General features: G+C 50.6%; 7 protein-coding genes across 7 annotated transcripts; 5 read left to right on the top strand and 2 right to left on the bottom strand.

Moving 5' to 3' along the window:
• Positions 1-241: 241 nt before the first annotated feature.
• Z519_04031 (uncharacterized protein) lies at positions 242-1,272 on the bottom strand (the record flags this gene model as incomplete). The annotated part of the gene is made up of 2 exons (XM_016761778.1): positions 242-774; positions 822-1,272. 2 exons carry the CDS (start codon positions 1,270-1,272, stop codon positions 242-244), a joined length of 984 nt encoding a protein of 327 aa, XP_016622116.1.
• Positions 1,273-1,997: 725 nt separating this feature from the next.
• Positions 1,998-3,730, top strand: Z519_04030 (uncharacterized protein; the record flags this gene model as incomplete). The annotated part of the gene is made up of 4 exons (XM_016761777.1): positions 1,998-2,154; positions 2,202-2,301; positions 2,353-2,877; positions 2,923-3,730. The coding sequence occupies 4 exons, from the start codon at positions 1,998-2,000 to the stop codon at positions 3,728-3,730; spliced, it is 1,590 nt and encodes a 529-aa protein (XP_016622115.1).
• Positions 3,731-5,477: 1,747 nt separating this feature from the next.
• Positions 5,478-7,946, top strand: Z519_04029 (uncharacterized protein; the record flags this gene model as incomplete). The annotated part of the gene is made up of 3 exons (XM_016761776.1): positions 5,478-7,008; positions 7,062-7,358; positions 7,414-7,946. The coding sequence occupies 3 exons, from the start codon at positions 5,478-5,480 to the stop codon at positions 7,944-7,946; spliced, it is 2,361 nt and encodes a 786-aa protein (XP_016622114.1).
• Positions 7,947-8,441: 495 nt separating this feature from the next.
• Positions 8,442-10,367, top strand: Z519_04028 (uncharacterized protein; the record flags this gene model as incomplete). Its single annotated transcript, XM_016761775.1, has 5 exons — positions 8,442-9,499; positions 9,556-9,847; positions 9,915-10,018; positions 10,077-10,233; positions 10,302-10,367. The coding sequence occupies 5 exons, from the start codon at positions 8,442-8,444 to the stop codon at positions 10,365-10,367; spliced, it is 1,677 nt and encodes a 558-aa protein (XP_016622113.1).
• Positions 10,368-10,465: 98 nt separating this feature from the next.
• Positions 10,466-11,399, bottom strand: Z519_04027 (uncharacterized protein; the record flags this gene model as incomplete). The annotated part of the gene is made up of 5 exons (XM_016761774.1): positions 10,466-10,657; positions 10,722-10,892; positions 10,955-11,064; positions 11,143-11,242; positions 11,325-11,399. The coding sequence occupies 5 exons, from the start codon at positions 11,397-11,399 to the stop codon at positions 10,466-10,468; spliced, it is 648 nt and encodes a 215-aa protein (XP_016622112.1).
• Positions 11,400-11,774: 375 nt separating this feature from the next.
• On the top strand, positions 11,775-12,863 carry Z519_04026 (uncharacterized protein; the record flags this gene model as incomplete). The annotated part of the gene is made up of 1 exon (XM_016761773.1): positions 11,775-12,863. The coding sequence occupies one exon, from the start codon at positions 11,775-11,777 to the stop codon at positions 12,861-12,863; it is 1,089 nt and encodes a 362-aa protein (XP_016622111.1).
• A 168-nt stretch (positions 12,864-13,031) lies between these two features.
• Z519_04025 (uncharacterized protein) lies at positions 13,032-15,486 on the top strand (the record flags this gene model as incomplete). Its single annotated transcript, XM_016761772.1, has 8 exons — positions 13,032-13,304; positions 13,357-13,472; positions 13,534-13,639; positions 13,703-13,929; positions 13,977-14,414; positions 14,463-14,725; positions 14,791-15,330; positions 15,380-15,486. The coding sequence occupies 8 exons, from the start codon at positions 13,032-13,034 to the stop codon at positions 15,484-15,486; spliced, it is 2,070 nt and encodes a 689-aa protein (XP_016622110.1).
• Positions 15,487-17,381: the final 1,895 nt, after the last annotated feature.

The following is a 17,381-nucleotide window of genomic DNA, read 5'->3' as shown; positions in this document are numbered from 1 at the left end:
TTGAAGTTTGACAGATGACTGCTATCGGGATTTGAATTAACGCTTTCAATTCGTTCATCTATGAAGCCCTTGCATGCTCGTCCCTTGTTAGAAGCACTTCAATCTGACCGAGACAAGGATACTCCGTGCGCTTTCGCATAATGTTGGGTTGTCAAACACTACATTTTGAGTGTCGCCTCGTATTTTTCTTTTATTCTCCGTTGGGAGAGATAAAACGATAGGCCATCGACTCTCATTCAGCTCATCTTCTTCCCCCATACCTGGGTCTGCTTCTTGACCGACTTCTGCTTCTGCTTCTACTCCGACTGTAACTGCTCCGAGAACTGTAACTTGGACTGCGTCTTCTCCGCCTTGGTGGACTTCGAGCAGGTGGGCCACGTCTTCGAGGCGGTGTCCGAGATGGGGATCTGGAATATGACGGTGACCGCCGACGCCGCCTGGGCGGTGAAGGAGACCTTGAATATGTGTCGCGTGGGACGTACGTGTCGTCTTCTGCTGCTCGCCTCCCTCCACCGTAGCCGCCTCTCCTGGTGGGAGGGCTTCGATATCTCGGTGGAGGAGGTCCCCTTGGAGGTGGTCCGTAACGGGAGGGTAGTGGGCCATATCGGGAGGATCTGGCTGGAGGCGGTGATCTCGAAAAAGCCCGGCGAGGAAGCACAATGCTCACAGAAATGACGACACCATCCAGTTGGGCCTCATGCATGTGAGCAATGGCAGATTCCGAACCGGAAGGATGATCGTAAAGAATGTATGCCGTGCCGCGATTTGTCAGGACTGTTCCACGTTAGACATCTTCCGGGCCAGAGCAAGGTTAGACATACATTGTTTATTCAGTGGGAGGTCAATCGACTCGATGCGACCGTATGAGCCAAAGATCTCGCGCAAATGGGCTTCGGTCACATTTCTGGTGAGCTTTTCCACCACAATCTTGGAGCTCTGCACCCGTCGGTTGTCTCGATTGGGGCTGCGCGTGTAGCTTCTTTCTCTATAAGACCTCCTGTCACCGCGACTTGGACTCCTGCTCCTGCTGCGCGTCGTGCTTCGGCTGGGGCTTCTCCCCCGCCCATGCCCATTGCGCCCATCGCGAGGCGGAGACGACCGAGTGTATGATCTGGATCTGGACCGCGAAGGGGAGCGAGAACGCGATCGTGGTGAGGGCGACCGACGCGGCGAACGTGAACGATTGAAGGGTGGAGAAGGTGCTCGTTGTACGGAAGTTGGCGTATGCGATCGCGTAGGAGACCGCCCTCGTGACGGAGATCGCGAGGGCATCTTGGACAGGATTGGGGGTTTGGTCGAGTCCTATGTGAGGGAAGGCTTTTCAGAACATATTCAGCTATGGGAACGCGAAGGGAAAACCGGGGTATCTGATGTGTGCGTGAAATAATGGTATTTCGATCTTGTCTTTGGTGTGGCTGTTTTGTCCACCATGTCTTGCCTGCAAGTTCGAAAATGATGAAACTGCGCTGGAGCTTGGCTGGAGGCGCCAAAATACTCCGCCGTATAATAATCAGCTTCGCCACGATCACTGTTGACTTTTTCTCCTTCCTCTATCCCCAGTAACTGCGAGAGCTTCATCATCACTCAACATCCCCTCTCCTACCGCCGGATCATTTCCACCTTCCGTCGTGATGCGACTCCAGTTCTGCAGATGACGCTGCGAGCTGCGAGGCCCCCGTCTCCCAAATTGCTTTCCGGGCAAATGAAAGGTATCCTGTCAGCTCTCCGCTCCCAAAACATGCGTTGTACAGTTGCCGATCCGTGAACCTCCCCCCGCAAATGCTCTGTCCCCTTCCTGAAATGCAAAGCTTCCCACCAATCGCGAGACTTGCAAACCTGGGGAATTCCTGGCCTTGGATGTGCCGAAGCATCCCCGCGCGGAATGCTGGAGTGAACAGGGCTTTGCTCGAGAGCGTTCATGTTGGTATGGCCGCCGTATGAAAGGGATAAATAGGTGGGAACAATTTCTTCGTTCTTCAATCACTCTGCCTTTCACAATGTTCATGTCTCGTGTTGTTGCTGGCTTGCTCCTTGTCGAGGTGGCTACATGCGCTATTTCCTTGTCTCTCGCTCCTCCCCAAAATGCCAGCAAGCCACTCCTCGAATCCTTCGTCTCATACTCGATTGAGTTTTCATCCTTTCCGGATTTTGCAGGTAGGTTGCCAGAGAAGAAGCAGGAGTTCGTCACCGACTCTTTCCAGGGAACTCGAGTCAACCGAACAACTTCTCATACAACCTTTTGAACAACCTGCGTAACCTTCAAGGGTCCTATCCCATCATCAGAGTTGGCGGGAATACGGAGTACGTCCCTCCTAGGCTATAACGAGGGACTAATGGCGAATGAAGGGCCAGGGATTACGCAACCTTTAATGCTTCCCAGACAGCCGCCTTGGTGGGTAGCTTTAACTTCTCGAGGTCGAGAGACTACCCAACGACAATATCTATCGGTCCTAGCTACTTTGACTCTTACTCCACTTGGCCAGGTGTCACGTATATCCACGGATTCAACCTGGGCACGAATGGGTCCATTGGTTACGATACCTTGGTGGGAACTGCTCCGCTTGTTTGCAAAGCTCTTGGTACCAGCAAACTCGCCTATTGGGAGCTAGGCAACGAGCCCGATCTTTACAAGACCAGTGCCCAAGGCCCAGTGAGACCGAATTGGTGGAATGAGACTGATTACGTTCAAGAATGGCTCAATAAGACTCGCACCATGCGTCAACTGGTCCAGCAGAGTTGTCCGGATATCATCAAACAGGGGAAGTTCAAGTTCTACGCCCCCAACTTTGCGGGGACTTCAAACAGCTTGAACATGATCACCACGTGGCAAGCTGGATTGAACGCCGACAACGATATTGCATTCATTGACAGTCATAAGTATGTCGTCTAGGAATCAGGATTATAGTGATTAACAGTGTCCAGTTACATTGGAGGTGCAACTCAGCCCGGTGTAACTCTCCAAGGCACCTTAATGAATCACACATCAATCGTCTTGTCAGTCAACAAACACCTCAACGAATCAAGCCTTCTGGCGTACACGGGTCTTCCGTACATCCTTGGCGAGACCAATAGCTTGTACAACGAAGGAGCTCCAGGTCTATCTAATTCATTCGGCGCTGCTCTCTGGGGCGTGGATTTCAACCTCTACTGTGCCGCCACAGGTATTGCTCGAGTACACATGCATCAAGGCACTAACTATAGGTACGCTTCATGGCAACCGATCCAGACTGTCAACGAGACCATGGGCACAAAAGCACCATACTATGGGAACATCATGGTAGCCACTTTTCTCGGAGATTTGACCAAAAACAACGTCTGCATAAGTGATATCGAACTGGGAAGCACACATCAAAACGCCTATGCGGCATATATCGATGGTCGGTTAGAGAGGATCGCCATCATCCAGATGAATGCGTACAATTACACCTCCAACGGCACGGCCGCCTCCAACGGACCTCGACCCAGCGAGACGATCAGCTTCCAACTGCCAACCACGGGACCTAGGTCATCGGCGAAGGGAGTCAGTGTGCAGCGACTGATGGCAAACGGGAGTGATGCCATCACGGGCATTACTTTTGACGGCTGGTCATATAATTACGAGCTTCATCAAGGGAGGCCGGTGAAGCTAAACAACGTCACGTCGGGGGAGGTGTTGCAGATAGCGCAGGAGGGAGTGCTTACCGTTACAGTGCCATGGTCGAGCGCGGCGATATTGAATCTGCAGTGGTGAGTGGACCGGTCTTTCTATATGAATGATATAGGAATTAGGGAGAGGCCTGCGTTGAGAAGATATGGTCATGGGATTGACCATACCGAGGTCCCTTGGTAGTTTCCCAGGATAGTTCGTATACGAATAACCCAGGGTGAAACGTCGCGTTAACTGACACTTTGAGGTATTATTTCCTGATCCTATGCGAAACCTTGGAGCGGACCTGGAAATTGTTATAAAGCAATCTCGGTTTCAGGACCGTCGAGCTTTTTCCTAAGCCTTGCGCTTACGTAGCGAACTGCTTGATGAAAAGGGACGTTCAGCCTTACTGCCTGTATAGCCTTGCGTCGAAGCAATGGCGCCAATGCACTCCGTATATCTTCCCGGTTGTTCATTCAAAAAAAAGGTCTAGCACCATACCTTCGGTTTGTTCGTGCCAAAATATAAGGTCTCACTCAGCATGAGCGTCTGGGCATGGGCCTAATACGGGCGCTGAGTTGTAGCCCTCGAGTCCAATGGGGCTTTCTGCTGTTGCAATGGTGACTGCCAACCCCTGATTGACTGTCGATTCTGAGTGTGCGTCCTTGGTCTCTGGCGAGATGTGAGCTCATCCCCTGGAGAAAGAAGTAGTCCGTCATAGCTTTTCACAGAGCTGGAATGCCTGTGGGGATCCCGTCCCGGTCAAGTGTCAGTATGTTCGGACTCGCCCTTGCTCGCGAGATGAATCCTTTGCGCATCTCTCGGTGCTGTCGCCGCTGTTGGAGACAATGTGCGATGACTGCCTGCTGTTTTCCCAGTTCATTCAGGGTGCTTTACGGGACTTTATTCTTGCGGCGCCCGTCCAGGGGGCGTCAGGCGGCCAGTGGGTCGAATTCATCACACCCTGCGATGCCCTGTCGGCTCGGTGGGCGCCCAGAACTTGCCCTTGAACCTCGACTATTACCATGACAATGTTCTTCCTCTTCGGCCGCGTCCAACTGCACCACATCAGCAGAGGCCTGGGTCTTGTGCGATACCATCGGCCTACTCGCCTTAGAGTACCAGCTGCGGCGACCCTCTATCATCGACGTTCCGCCTTGGTGTTTCCGATACGTTGATGCTCAGCGTTCAAGTGCAGGTCCTGACAATCATTCTCAAAGAACATCCCGGTTTATCTTGGACCATCGCCCGCGGTAAGCAGCGCACGGAAGATGATGGCTTTGAGGAGCAGTTCTGCGGTACCAAGGGGGCCATTTCTTGCGCACGCTATCGCACACTCCTCATTCTAGCCGTCAAAGACCCAACTTGAATCTTTGCGATCTCTACAAAATATTAATATACACTGTACATCCATTACTTTCTAAGGCAAAATGATGAGCCTCAGCGGGCCGCTCTGACACCAATGAACAGGGATCGGCTCCCGCTTCAACATTTCACGAGACTTTGTCATCAGCGCGGATGAATACACCAATTGTACCATCCATGGGCAACCCGATGACAATGGCAGGTCGGATCCGACCCCTGCAGCCGCGGCAAAGGTTAAAGCTTGGACCTTGTGATGGAGAATCTGAACCGTGACCACAATCCAGCCTTTCCGGCTTGTGAGATGGAATAACGCAGAGCCCTGTCAAAGAGTCAGACATCAGCTTAGCTCGAACGAGTCCGTGTTGAAGCGACTACTGTATCTGTGCCATCTCCTGCATCGCCACGCCTCAAACAATTTCCCAGATCCATCGTGGCACAAGTCAATTTACTTTAATATTGTTGATTTTGCTGACCGTCCATGGCTATGGCTCACGGCACCGCTACTCAAGTTCCACAAATCCTCATGGGACCTGCTCCTACAGTTCGGAAGCAGAACTCGTCTTGTGACCCCTGTCGCCGTTCGAAAAGACGATGTGCCTTCCCGGACGGTATCAAACCTGGGTCACCAAATAGCTGCCTGAATTGTCTCCATCTGGGGCACAACTGCACGTTCGATTTTGTCAATTCCCGACTGAATCAGAGGAAGAACAAGGCGAAGCAACCAGTCTCATGTGTACAGGAACAGCCTATCGCCCCAGCTATCCGGAGATCTGAGAAGCAGGTTGTTGTCCCTTTGTGCGCGGACCCGGAGCCCGTGGACTCCACTCAAAGAACCACGCAAAATGCGCTCTGGGGTGGGATTCCCTATACCGGATTCCTTGATGTCGATATGTTCATGGGAAATCTGGTATCGGAATGGACCAACCTGGACCGCCAGGTGTTTACCACCGAGGCTCCAGCCACTGAACACTATCAAAGCAGTAGCACATCTTCCTCAACCACCCACAGCTCGGGCAGCCATTACCAGACACCACCTAGATCGCCCAGTGATTTTTTTACCCGAAGAAATTCGACGCTTGGGCTTTGGAGGGGCAGCCCAATTCATTTGCTCAATTCCAGTGTCGAGACTCGGCGAATAAATCAAAGTCTCGGTGAGGTCTACAATTCCATGATGTCAGGGATCGCCGTCAGATATCTTGATTACAACTGTAATCTATTCGCTGGTTCCTACAAGTATTCGTTTGACCCTGATCAGTCAAACCCGTCAACCTTGGATATTAACAGTGGCCAATCTGTGGGCAACATGTTTACGCCCTCTTGGAAGAACGCCTCGGTAGGCACTAACGGCTCCCAGATTCACGCTAATATGGCACCGGAAAGACTGGCGAGTCAGATTAACAAGGTTACAATGATTGGGGTGGCCCGATTCTTGGACAACTTTGGCCCTCTGTACGGCAATGCCATTGATCAGAAAACACGCAATCAGAATGAGCACACTTTGATCGCTGTGCTGCAGGCGTTCGCTCTCCAGTTTGCACCGTCCAAGCGGGCGGATGGTCCATTGGCCCAGCTTTTCAAAAACCCGCCGGATGTCAGTCAGTGCTCGGGACCAGACCCTGGGCCGGGAGATCGGAGTACCAATAGTACACACGTCTTCACTGCGGCCTGGTTCAATGCACATTCTCATCTGGTTTCCTCGAGAGACAACCGATCTTTTGTCAAGCTTTATTCAGTCTTCCTCTTTCTAATGACCAGTGTTCCTCCAGAAGCGGCGTCCATATCCTGTTACGAAGACACTCCGCTGGGCCTATTGGACGATGCTCTGCGCAAGATGGAAGAGCTACAGGGCCTCGTGGAAGACTACTGTGTGCACTTGGGACGTCGATCAATTTATCGCTTCCTCCTTCAGGCTTCTGTGGGCATTATCCGCTGGTATGGCTATCTGCGCGACACGATTGATTCCGTACTGCATGAGCGACCTTGTATGTTGGAAGACGCACCTCCAAGATCAAACGGTATGCATCACGGCGGACTTGCATTATACAGTAATGACTAACGATTAATCAAGAGACCCTCCTCAGTGGTCACCTAGCCCCAGAATGGCACCAACCAGCTATCTTCGATCAGGAAGTTCCGAAGCATTGCCAAAATGCCGCAGGAGATCTTTTCCGTGTTTTTAGGGGGGCTATCAACCTGAGGCAGATGCTTTTGACCAGCGACGCAGCGTTCAATATAGCCACGCTTAGGAATGCGATCACCATATCGATGGGGATCAACGACGAGTTTGCATTGACATATGGCTCATGGCTCCAGCAATGCACCATCTCTTTTTATCTACTTTCCGAGAAATCAAAACTAGCTTCAGGTGAATCACCTATTACCCGCGCACAAGAATTGATGCTGACGGTCCGGTGATTTAGCATTTATGCTATTGTTTTGGAGCCTAGGCACTCTACTGCTCATAGAACAGCTTCATCGCGCATCCAACCTACTTCCTGTCGCTGAGAGGCAGCCCCTGCTGGACAAGGCGCTGATTTACCAGAGAGAGGCTGTTACGTCTCTTCTCACAATAGCACAACGAATTGTGGACGTATCGGCAATGGGCCAGTTTAGACTCATCAACAGTGTTCAAGCAAAGATGGATTTCATCTCACACCACGCAAATACGGCCCTGGTGGTCCTGGCCCTCTCCAAGGCAATCGAACATACTATTGACCTGCATATATCAGCCGATCAGCATGGCGACTTGACTTCGACACGACTCTCTAACACGGATCCAGACTCGGAGTGGGTTGCCAGTATGAGGCCTTTGCTTACGTGCTTTTTGACGCTCGACTCTACTGTGTCTGGAGCGATTACTGCGAGACCGGCGTTGCAGAGGCTTATGCATCAATATGGTGATATCCTGATGGATTGTTGGTCACACGAAGACGAGGACAATCTATCACAGTGAAACGTTCAGGCCAACCCGAATTTTGCCAATGATTACCTTGGCCTGACAATCGGTAGAATCGATTTCCCCACGGCAGTGGCCATTCAATGCTGAAACATTATGCCCCACAATATGGAGGATATCTGGGGGACAGTGTACGAAGTGCCTGGCAGTATCAAGCTATCGATTTCATGTCGATCGTCTAGGTGCAGACCTGCCATTACTGCGGCTCCGACGTCAGCCGCACCGAGCTTTGTGTTTGTGGATCCCGTACCGCAGGCGGCCTGGACCTAGCTTCACCCACTCGCCACCCATAGCAGTCAGCCACCATTTCGGGGATCACAACTTCAAATGCTGCCAACTATACCGAGTTAAAGGCCGTACGAGTGATCATATATTCAGCTACTTTCATGCAAAGCTCTCTCCCTTGCGTGAACGCTCAGGTACTAAAGATCGGCAACTCTCCTCATTCCCGGATATCCTTGAGCCAAAGCAACTTGATCTAAGAACCTCAACATGCCCTACAAATCGAGATGGCAGTTGACACCACCGACATTGTCAGTTCCGTCATTTATGTTCGAATCGTCGACCTCCAACATCAACTCAACTGACAAAATCCTTGTGGATGCCAAACGCCCCGAGACCCATTTTCTCACCCTTCATACCTATCGCGAATGGTCCAAGAGATTTGCCGCTGGCCTCCAGTTCGCAGGACTTGAAAATGAGGATCGCGTGCTATTGTTCTCCCCTAACAGCATCTTCTATCCGGTTGTTGTCATGGGTGCTTTGATGGCCGGCGCCATCTACAACAGCGCGAATCCTGCCTATACGCCACGGGAACTTGCTCATCAGCTCAAAGATTCCAATCCTCGCATTGTCCTCGCGGCAGAGAGCTGCATAAAGAGAGCACTGGAAGCAGCCGATCTTGTCGGATTCGATAAGAAACGTATCTTTCTCTTCTCAGAGGTGCTTATGGACCACGAGAAAGAAGTACCGTCCACAGCCAATGCCAAAGTGCAGCATTGGAGCGAACTGCTTGCAAAGCCTGAGATTGGTCGAAATTTTGCCTGGGAAGAGCGCAACACCGAGACTTTTTCGGAGCGCACCGCGATTCTGATTTATTCCTCAGGCACTACCGGGCTTCCAAAGGGGGTTGAGTTATCACATCGAAGTCTGGTCGCGAATATGATTCAACTCAAAATGATCTCTATGTCCGATTCAACCGTTGTCGCTCGACGAACTCTTTGCGCGGTCCCCATGTACCATGCATTGGGGCTGTGCTACTACACCTTTACGGCGCCAAAATGGGGTCTCGAGACATACCTGATGGAGCGGTTCAATCTAGCGGATATGCTGAATCACATTCAAAGTTTCAAAGTTACGGAACTTGTGCTTGTCCCGCCAATGCTGGTAGCCATGGCTAAACACCCTTCGGTTCGCGATGGCACTTGCGACGTCAGCAGCATCAGAAAGGTGCTGGCGGGCGCGGCGCCCATTGGCATGGAAGTAACGCAGCAGTTTGAAGAGCTTTGGAATGGTAGGATCAGAGTACGGCAAGCCTGGGGGATGTCGGAGTCAGTGCTGAAACCCGGTTCGGATTTCGAATTTTGCTGATAGATTTACTTTGTAGGACACCTGCAATCACGCTGTGTTGGGACGAAAAGGAGAGTTCGGGTCCGTCGTCGATATCAATCGGCGAGTTAGTTCCTGGGGCAGAAGCAATGCTCGTCAAGGAGAACGGCGAAGAAGAAACCCGGCCAGGCGAGAGGGGAGAATTCTGGATCCGCTCTCCGAACGCAATGAAGGGATACTGGCGCAATCCAAAAGCTACTGCAGAAACTATCAGCAATGGATGGCTGAAAACTGGCGACGTAGCATACCGAGACGAAGCTGGAAAGTGGTACATGGTTGATCGGAAGAAGGTAAGCTGCCAGCACGCGCCAATCCCCAAATAGTTCTTGCGTCGGTCGGCCAATTAACCCGTGCCAGGAATTGATCAAAGTGAAGGGTGTCGCGGTTGCCCCCGCAGAGCTCGAAGCTCTTCTCCTCGAGCATTCCGAAATTGTGGACGCCGCAGTGATCGGCGTAAAGACGTACGTCGACGACTTTGCACGTCATGTCTAATTGTTCTGCTGACGGCAACATCTCTAGGGCGACGGATGACGAACGACCGCGCGCGTACGTTGTGCGGGTACCGAATTCACGACTCACTGAAAAGGATGTCGTGGACTTCGTGAGGACACGAGTGTCAACGATTAAGCACCTCACAGGAGGCGCGGCCTTTGTGGATGCTATCCCAAAAAATCCGGTGAGTAATCACAATATTCAGTTCCCTATGTGGATCCTATGTATGACGCTTACTGACCCCTCGACTAGTCGGGAAAGATATTGCGGCGGCAGCTGAGGGAGCTCGCTGCAAAGGAGACGGGTTCGAAGTTGTAGCCATGTTCATGGGGGAAATAGTAAAGCCGCAAGACGCGGGCAATAGACGGCGGATCTCCTGTACAATACACAATTTCAACGGTGAATGTAATCCCCGATTACAGGTGCGGCCCGTTCAGCCTTGGGAGGCCTAGAAATCTCGCAACCTGCCCAAGATGATCGAAGCCCCAAAAGAACTCTTCCTGTCCTTCTCCATTTACCGCTTTGATCCAAGGGAGACCGGGAGACCCATTAGCAATTGCGCTGTCGGTGTTTTGTTTCAGGAGTGACTTGACCTCATCGGAGGTGCTCTGTCGACGAAGTCTTGTCAACGTCTCTTATCAGGTTGCAACGCTGGAGCTTATTATTACTTACCCTGTCCAGGATCCTCGCAGCGAGTTCCTTGCCGACTATCTGGGCAATAATGGGTCCGTGGATTTCAGGAAGCTGAACCCCCCTTTTCTCGTACCAAAATGCATGGTATAGCCCGTCTACCACGTCCGGATACCGGTCAGGGCATTCAAGCAAACAGGCCACCAGGGCCCTCTGGACCTGTTTGAAGACTGAGCATGCCAAGCTTAGTACGATTTAGTTTGAGGAGAATTCACCTTCAACGTGGTCACTTTGAATGGGTAGTTCGCTGGTAAACCTGGGCTCCAAGGGATGTTGAAGTGCTGACACCATCTAGCGACGTCTGTATGCATCCATTTCACCTTGTCTGATAGAACATGTCAGAATCGACTTCACCCGCTTTTGGGGGGGGAGGAAAGGATCGGGGGTTTCGTCAGCCACATACTAGGACTGCTCCATGGTGGCTTTAACCCAACGGCGTTTATATATGCCACCAACAGAACTGGGGTATACGTTATGTCGCATGATTTGAAGACGGGCGAATTCTGTCATGTTATGTTAGCTTCAGGCTGGTTCTCGGTAGCTCTCACAAGGCTTGGAGGGGGTCGACTTCAGTTGACTACCGACCTTGATAACGTAAAATGCCAAGTACGAGTATGGGCTGTGTAGGTCGAAGTACAGGGTCAGTTTTGGCTTGGCCATAGTTCGACTCACCTCCAACGACTAGCGAATTTCGTTGGGGCGCCTTGCGCCCTCTTTGGCATTTATGGTCCGCCAAAGGCTCTCCAGGCCTGCTGTTAGGCCCCCATTGTTCATCGAGTCGGAGTAAGGGGATTTTCCGGATGGCCGATACCGAGGTCGAACAAGCCTTCATCGACGGCTCCGCGTCGCCTCCGCGTTGTCGAGGCTTACTGCTCTTGCCGCCTACGTGCGCCGAGCGATAAACACAATCTATCGAATGCAAGGAAGGCCTAATCACTAGGACTAAATACAAGTTCCTTTTGCTTCAGCATCTGCGGCACAGAAGAAAGCCTCGCGGACGACGAAGTGCACATACGCTGCATTTTCCGGTTGCCGATGGACCCCGACATCGAGAGTTTGTACTTAAAGTACGTCAGCCTCCTTCCAGGAGCCCAAAGTGAGAGTGATGGGTCGGAGCGCGAGGCCCTTACGGCCATTGACCCGGCCGGATTCCTGATACGGCACCCTCCAAAGCCACATGAGCTGGATGCCGAACTTACGGATGATTCTCAACTTTTCCAAACCATCCACATGGGTGCTGCGGTTGTAGATGAGAAGAAGTGGAAATTGGTGATAGATGGACTGGTTGAACGACCGTTCTCCGTATCTTTCGCGCAGCTGAAAAGCATGCCCTGTTCGACCATAACTGCGTTCCATGAGTGCTATGGAAGCCCCATAGCGCCCCCAGTCCACGCGTTGTGGAGGATTGGGAACATCAAATGGACCGGGGTCCGGCTTGCGGACATGCTCAAACTGGCCAAACCAAAGCTAGAGGCAAGATACGTCTGGTCGCAAGGACTGGAGTCGGGTTCATTCGCGGGTGTTTCGGCTGACCGATATGAAAAAGACCTCCCTTTGAAGAAGGCGCTGAGCTCCGAGGTTTTGATTGCCTATGAAATGAATGGTGAACCACTGAGCAAAAATCGAGGTGGTCCGGTAAGAATGGTTGTGCCTGGATACTTTGGTACCAATAGCACAAAGTGGCTTTGTCGGCTCTCGCTGCAAGATCACCGCGCCATTGGGCCGTTCACCACGACATTTTACAATGAGATCGATCCAGCTGACTCCGGTGGACAGAGAATGAGGCCTGTGTGGATGGTCGAGCCTAATTCTATGATCGTCAGGCCAGAGCCGGAAGCATTGTTGCAAGGACCAGATGTTGAGATCCGAGGGCGCGCTTGGGGTTGCGAGGAAATCAGCCAGGTCGATGTCAGCATTGACGGCGGTGAATATTGGCTGCCTCGATCGGATGTTTCATTGAGAGCACGGAGTGAATTCGAATGGCAGTCGTTCCGAGCTAAGGTATCGATACCTAAACCTGGAAAGTACAAGTTGATTGCGAAAGCGACAGACAAGACTGGGATCTCTCAGCCTATGGTGGGAAGAAGAAACCACGTGCACACAGTCGAGATTGAAGTTACTTGATCGGTCAATCATATAAACCGGCCGGTGTTGGCCAAGCAATGCTCAGAAGTACGTTTAGTCATTGGAGACCCGACGTCCATAAGCTGGAGGTGGGAGAGTGGGAAGGGGCCCTCAGCCTTATGGCTTCCAGAGATGGAGTCGGCTGACCTTCCTTGGGTACATATCTCAATGCCAGCCTCGTCAACCCGCATCTTCCCCGCAACGGATGTCAACACACTTTCACTTGCTGATCTCCTCACCTTTGCGTGCGGCGCCCAAGAAAGTCAAAATGAGCCCCTGCAGTTTCGCGAAGCGTCTCCGATGATGCCGGCCCATCAGCAAGGCCCAGGAGTTTCAGCCGCAAAGGAAGACAGCTTTCGCCAACTACACGAGAGTGTCGAGACACAAACTCGCACCAATGGACTGAAGCCCAAAGCTTGCAACAACTGTAGACAGCAAAAGGTGAGCCACAGTATTTGCGCTTTGCTAGTCGTTTGGGAGCTAACTTCTGCAGTTGAGGTGTGAGTTGACGAGGCTTGATGCTCCATCATCAAATGTCTGTTCGCGCTGCCGAAGACTGGACTTGGACTGCAGAGTAGATGATACGTTCAAGAGGACGCGCAAGCGGAAGTAAGACCGGCAAGAGTTGGGCCTCACAATGACTGGTGACTGACCTTGGCCCACTTTGCAGGAAATCCACGGAATTGGAGGAAGAAATAAACAAGCTCAAGCGCCAATTATCGGTCTATGAAGACAATGCTCTCACAAACTTGGCAGCTCCTTCTGTTCCAGATCGTGTAGTACCCTCCCTTGTTGAAGATGGCGGTCCTCAGGATGACGACGACAGATGTATGAACGAGGACTCCAGAGACTTGTCAGACCCATTGAAGAACCGGATTTTTTCGACTACGGTGCCTGTTGGGATGTCACCAGACTCTCCCAATGGTATGTGCCTGCCAGGCGCAACAACAATTCCGAAAGGCGGTCTCCTTGACAGCCGTTCTACCAGCAAGGGTAGAGTGATTCCGTCGCGGAATTTACGCGACGTTGAACTGTCAAAGGAGGTGATCAATGAGCTATTCCGCATGTATGTCCTTCGTGCCCCTTAGTATCATTGGCTGACGGCTTCCCAAGATATTTCTCGCATTACCATGCATATCTACCGTTTCTGGACCCGGGAATTTCTCCTACCCAATACTACGACAGTTCAACTCTTCTTTTCTGGTCCATCATTTCCGTTGCATCTCGTCGATATCAGTCAGACCCTACCCTTTTGACAAGGCTCGCAAGAGCAGTTACAGATCTTTTGTGGAAATCCCTGCAAACAGAACCACATTCCTTAGGTGTTATTCAGAGCTTGGTTCTTCTTTGCACATGGCCCTTCCCAACGAGCAGCAGTACAACTGACCCAACTTACACTCTTTCTGGAATGATAATACAACTTAGCATTCAGATGGGCCTTCATCGTCCTAGAAGTCCGCTTGATTTTACCAAATTTCGCGTTAACCTCAGTCCCCATGATGTCGAAGACCGGCGGAGGACATGGATTGCTAGCAACATCGTGACGCAGAGGTAATATATTTTCAGACACCCTGATGAACAGCGGCTAACGCGATATAGCATAAGCTTTGGTGTTGGACTTCCAACTCCAGCGCAACTATGTGACTGGTCCATTGTTGTGTCGTCGCTTGAGGGTCCTCGGAAAGATGAAGATTTGCATGCTCATCTGAGATGTGCTTCGACGTGCAACAGAATATCCCAAGCTCTCGCTTCAAACGCTTCGGACCCTATGGGGCTTTTGCCAACTCGGGAGAGGCTCCCTCTCTACACGATTTTGAACCAGGAGATTATCGATTTGGAGACTAGCAGGGTCTGGACCCCAGGTGAGCGGCTAATTCGCTGTGGTACACTAGTCAATCAGATAGCCCTGCTGACTGGTGAAATGCAGCCACTACCGCGTTCTATCTCTACGTTGTGAAGCTTCATCTCCATGCATTCTATCTTTTCGACGAACCGACAGCTTTGGGCTATCTGGAGCGCATCATAGCGCTCTATTCGACCGCTACATCGGTCGTCGAACACGTCCGCAATCTGGACAACCAGTCTCTAGATTTTTTGCGCTTCTGCCCACTGTTCTGTTACGAAGCCTTCCTGTGCGCGGTCTTCATTCTGCTCAAAGTCGTGAAGAACGATTATTTTGCCGCAATTATTGACGCAGATTCGGGCAAAGGGCTTGTCAACTTCTCTGTCTCGGCGCTGAGGAAAATCTCAGTGGTCAATAATGATTTACCAGGGAGACTCAGTGATGTGATCGCCTACCTCTGGACACATCCTAATCCATCTATCATTGGTGGCATTGGGATGGACGGACTTCAACTGAAAGTCAGGAGTCGAATGAGTATGAGCATTGTGTATGACTCACTGTGGAGATGGCGGGAGCAGTTTCGTACCGAAGCTGAAAGCACCCACCCGCAAGACCTCAACAATGGTAATACGCCTCCCGTTGACGCAGGAAATAGAACGCTCACTTCGAACAGATGCACCTGCATCCGGTGGCGTTAATGAGGTCTTTGACAACGCCTTTGATTTGATGGAGTTGAATGGCATATACTCAGATGATCTTCAACTCGACTGGTTCACTTAAGGGCCGAATTGCTCACCGGGATCGGTTCCAGTCAAGTCGGCTGTACAGCGCCCGTCATATATATCCAACAGCCACGCCAAGCTTTCCATTGTCTCCCAAAACAACGCAATCATCAAACCGCAGGCTGATTATGAGAAGGCGTCTTTTCCTGTGGAATCGTCGTCCTTCCCCGCTTTAGTCCATACTCTAGGTTGACTTTCCAATATAACCAGTGGTTAACCTCGTCACTCCAGCTGCGGTGTATATTCAATTCGGACATAATCCACACAGACTTTACTACCTACAGCATAGCTAACTTAGGGCTTTACTGTATAGCTGGCCACCTGCTGCAGCATCGACTACGATAACTTATTTCAGACTGACGGCAGAAAAATAGATTTCTTTGGCATGAAATCGGCAGGGGGCCCAGTCAAGCCTGTCTTCATGTGTATGTAGGGGAAGTTAAGTCTCACTTCCAGAGCGATTCTAGCGCTGAAGCTGTTGAGGGCGTCTCCGAGGTGTTACGCATAGAGCCGATAAATGGCTACTACTAGTATTGATATAGGTGTCAACATTATGATCGTTCGTGGCCACCATTGCTATGATCTCAATGTTAGGGATTCCCTGGCAAGTAGGCAGAATCTAACGATAAGCGTATATATAAGATATCCTTATAGTATATGGTCGATACTGTACACGACTCAAAGCATGAGAGAAGAAAGGGTGCGCCTCTCATACGGGGAGTGTGCTAGTAATAGAGGTGCACTCCTTGAGTCGCATCTCTTAGCTGGTGGCCTAATTAGTATTGTCCGCGATGTATCAGACGTCCGTCCTTCCGGTGTTTAACCAAATCCGTAACACTCAATCGTTTACATGGTACTCGGCCTTAAGAGTTTTATGTGCTTTTTACTTAGTAGGTCTTAATATAGTTTCATACTAGATCTAGAATACTAGTACTATAGTATCAGATGGTGGCATCACCATAAATCGCTTTAAGTATTAGAAAGTTATGAAACTAATAAACATAGTGTAACAAGGCCTCGTGGCTATGTTAGCATGGGGGGCGGCACCAAAACAATTTAGCCAGTCACATGTCAGGACAAAGAGCACTAGCATTACTTCTGGCTGTGGACGAGAGGCTTTGAGACAGGAAGGAGCTATTAAGCATTTAAGTAACATCAAGAAGGCACAACAACAGTCGACAGCAGTCACGGAATGGCTGTGCATACTATATGCAATCGCTGTTAACAGTTTACAGTGTTGGCCGTCTGCTAATCTTTTGCAGTTTGAACAGTTGTATTTTTTTTTTTTTTTTTTGATCCCGCCTACCTATTCCTGAGCATTGCTTTTGTCCTTTTGCATTCCTCAACGCCGCCATCGTGCTAGATGCCCGCTACTCTGGCGCCGGTAATGAACTAGCCGATCAAACAGGATAAGAAATCCGAGCCGATATCGACGGGCGTTCGCTTCGAGAGGAGGCGAATTAAAATGGAAGCTAGACTTAATTCGGAATATTTCGTGACTCGCTTTCGGTGTACATTATATAACTACTCTGAGGCCGCCCTTCCAATAGATAACTTCAGATTCTCGGCCGAACCGAGTCCGTAACCTTCTTCGATTTAGCGTTGCTCACCAGCAAGAGGCTTACTAGATACTACTATGTCACCTTCCCCATAATTGTTAGATTACTTCGAACTAGTTCGAATCAAGTCAGCCTAATTAGCGATTTAAGCACCAGACTCGGTTATAGCCTGGCCTAAGACCGATTCTAGATCGATTCGAACCGGGTCGACTTAGTTTACTAGTGAAATCATAAAAAGAGAGTTAATTGATCTCAGTCGGCAGTACTTCTCGAAATTTCAATTTTTATCTCTTTAATTTTTATCTTATTTTTGATATTAGAATTATATTTCTAC

The sequence above is a fragment of the Cladophialophora bantiana genome (genome assembly GCF_000835475.1).
Source record: "Cladophialophora bantiana CBS 173.52 unplaced genomic scaffold supercont1.5, whole genome shotgun sequence".
NCBI classification, from domain to species: domain Eukaryota; kingdom Fungi; phylum Ascomycota; class Eurotiomycetes; order Chaetothyriales; family Herpotrichiellaceae; genus Cladophialophora; species Cladophialophora bantiana.
The sequence above is the reverse complement of the archived record's forward strand: the minus strand, read 5'-3'. Positions and strand labels throughout refer to the sequence as shown.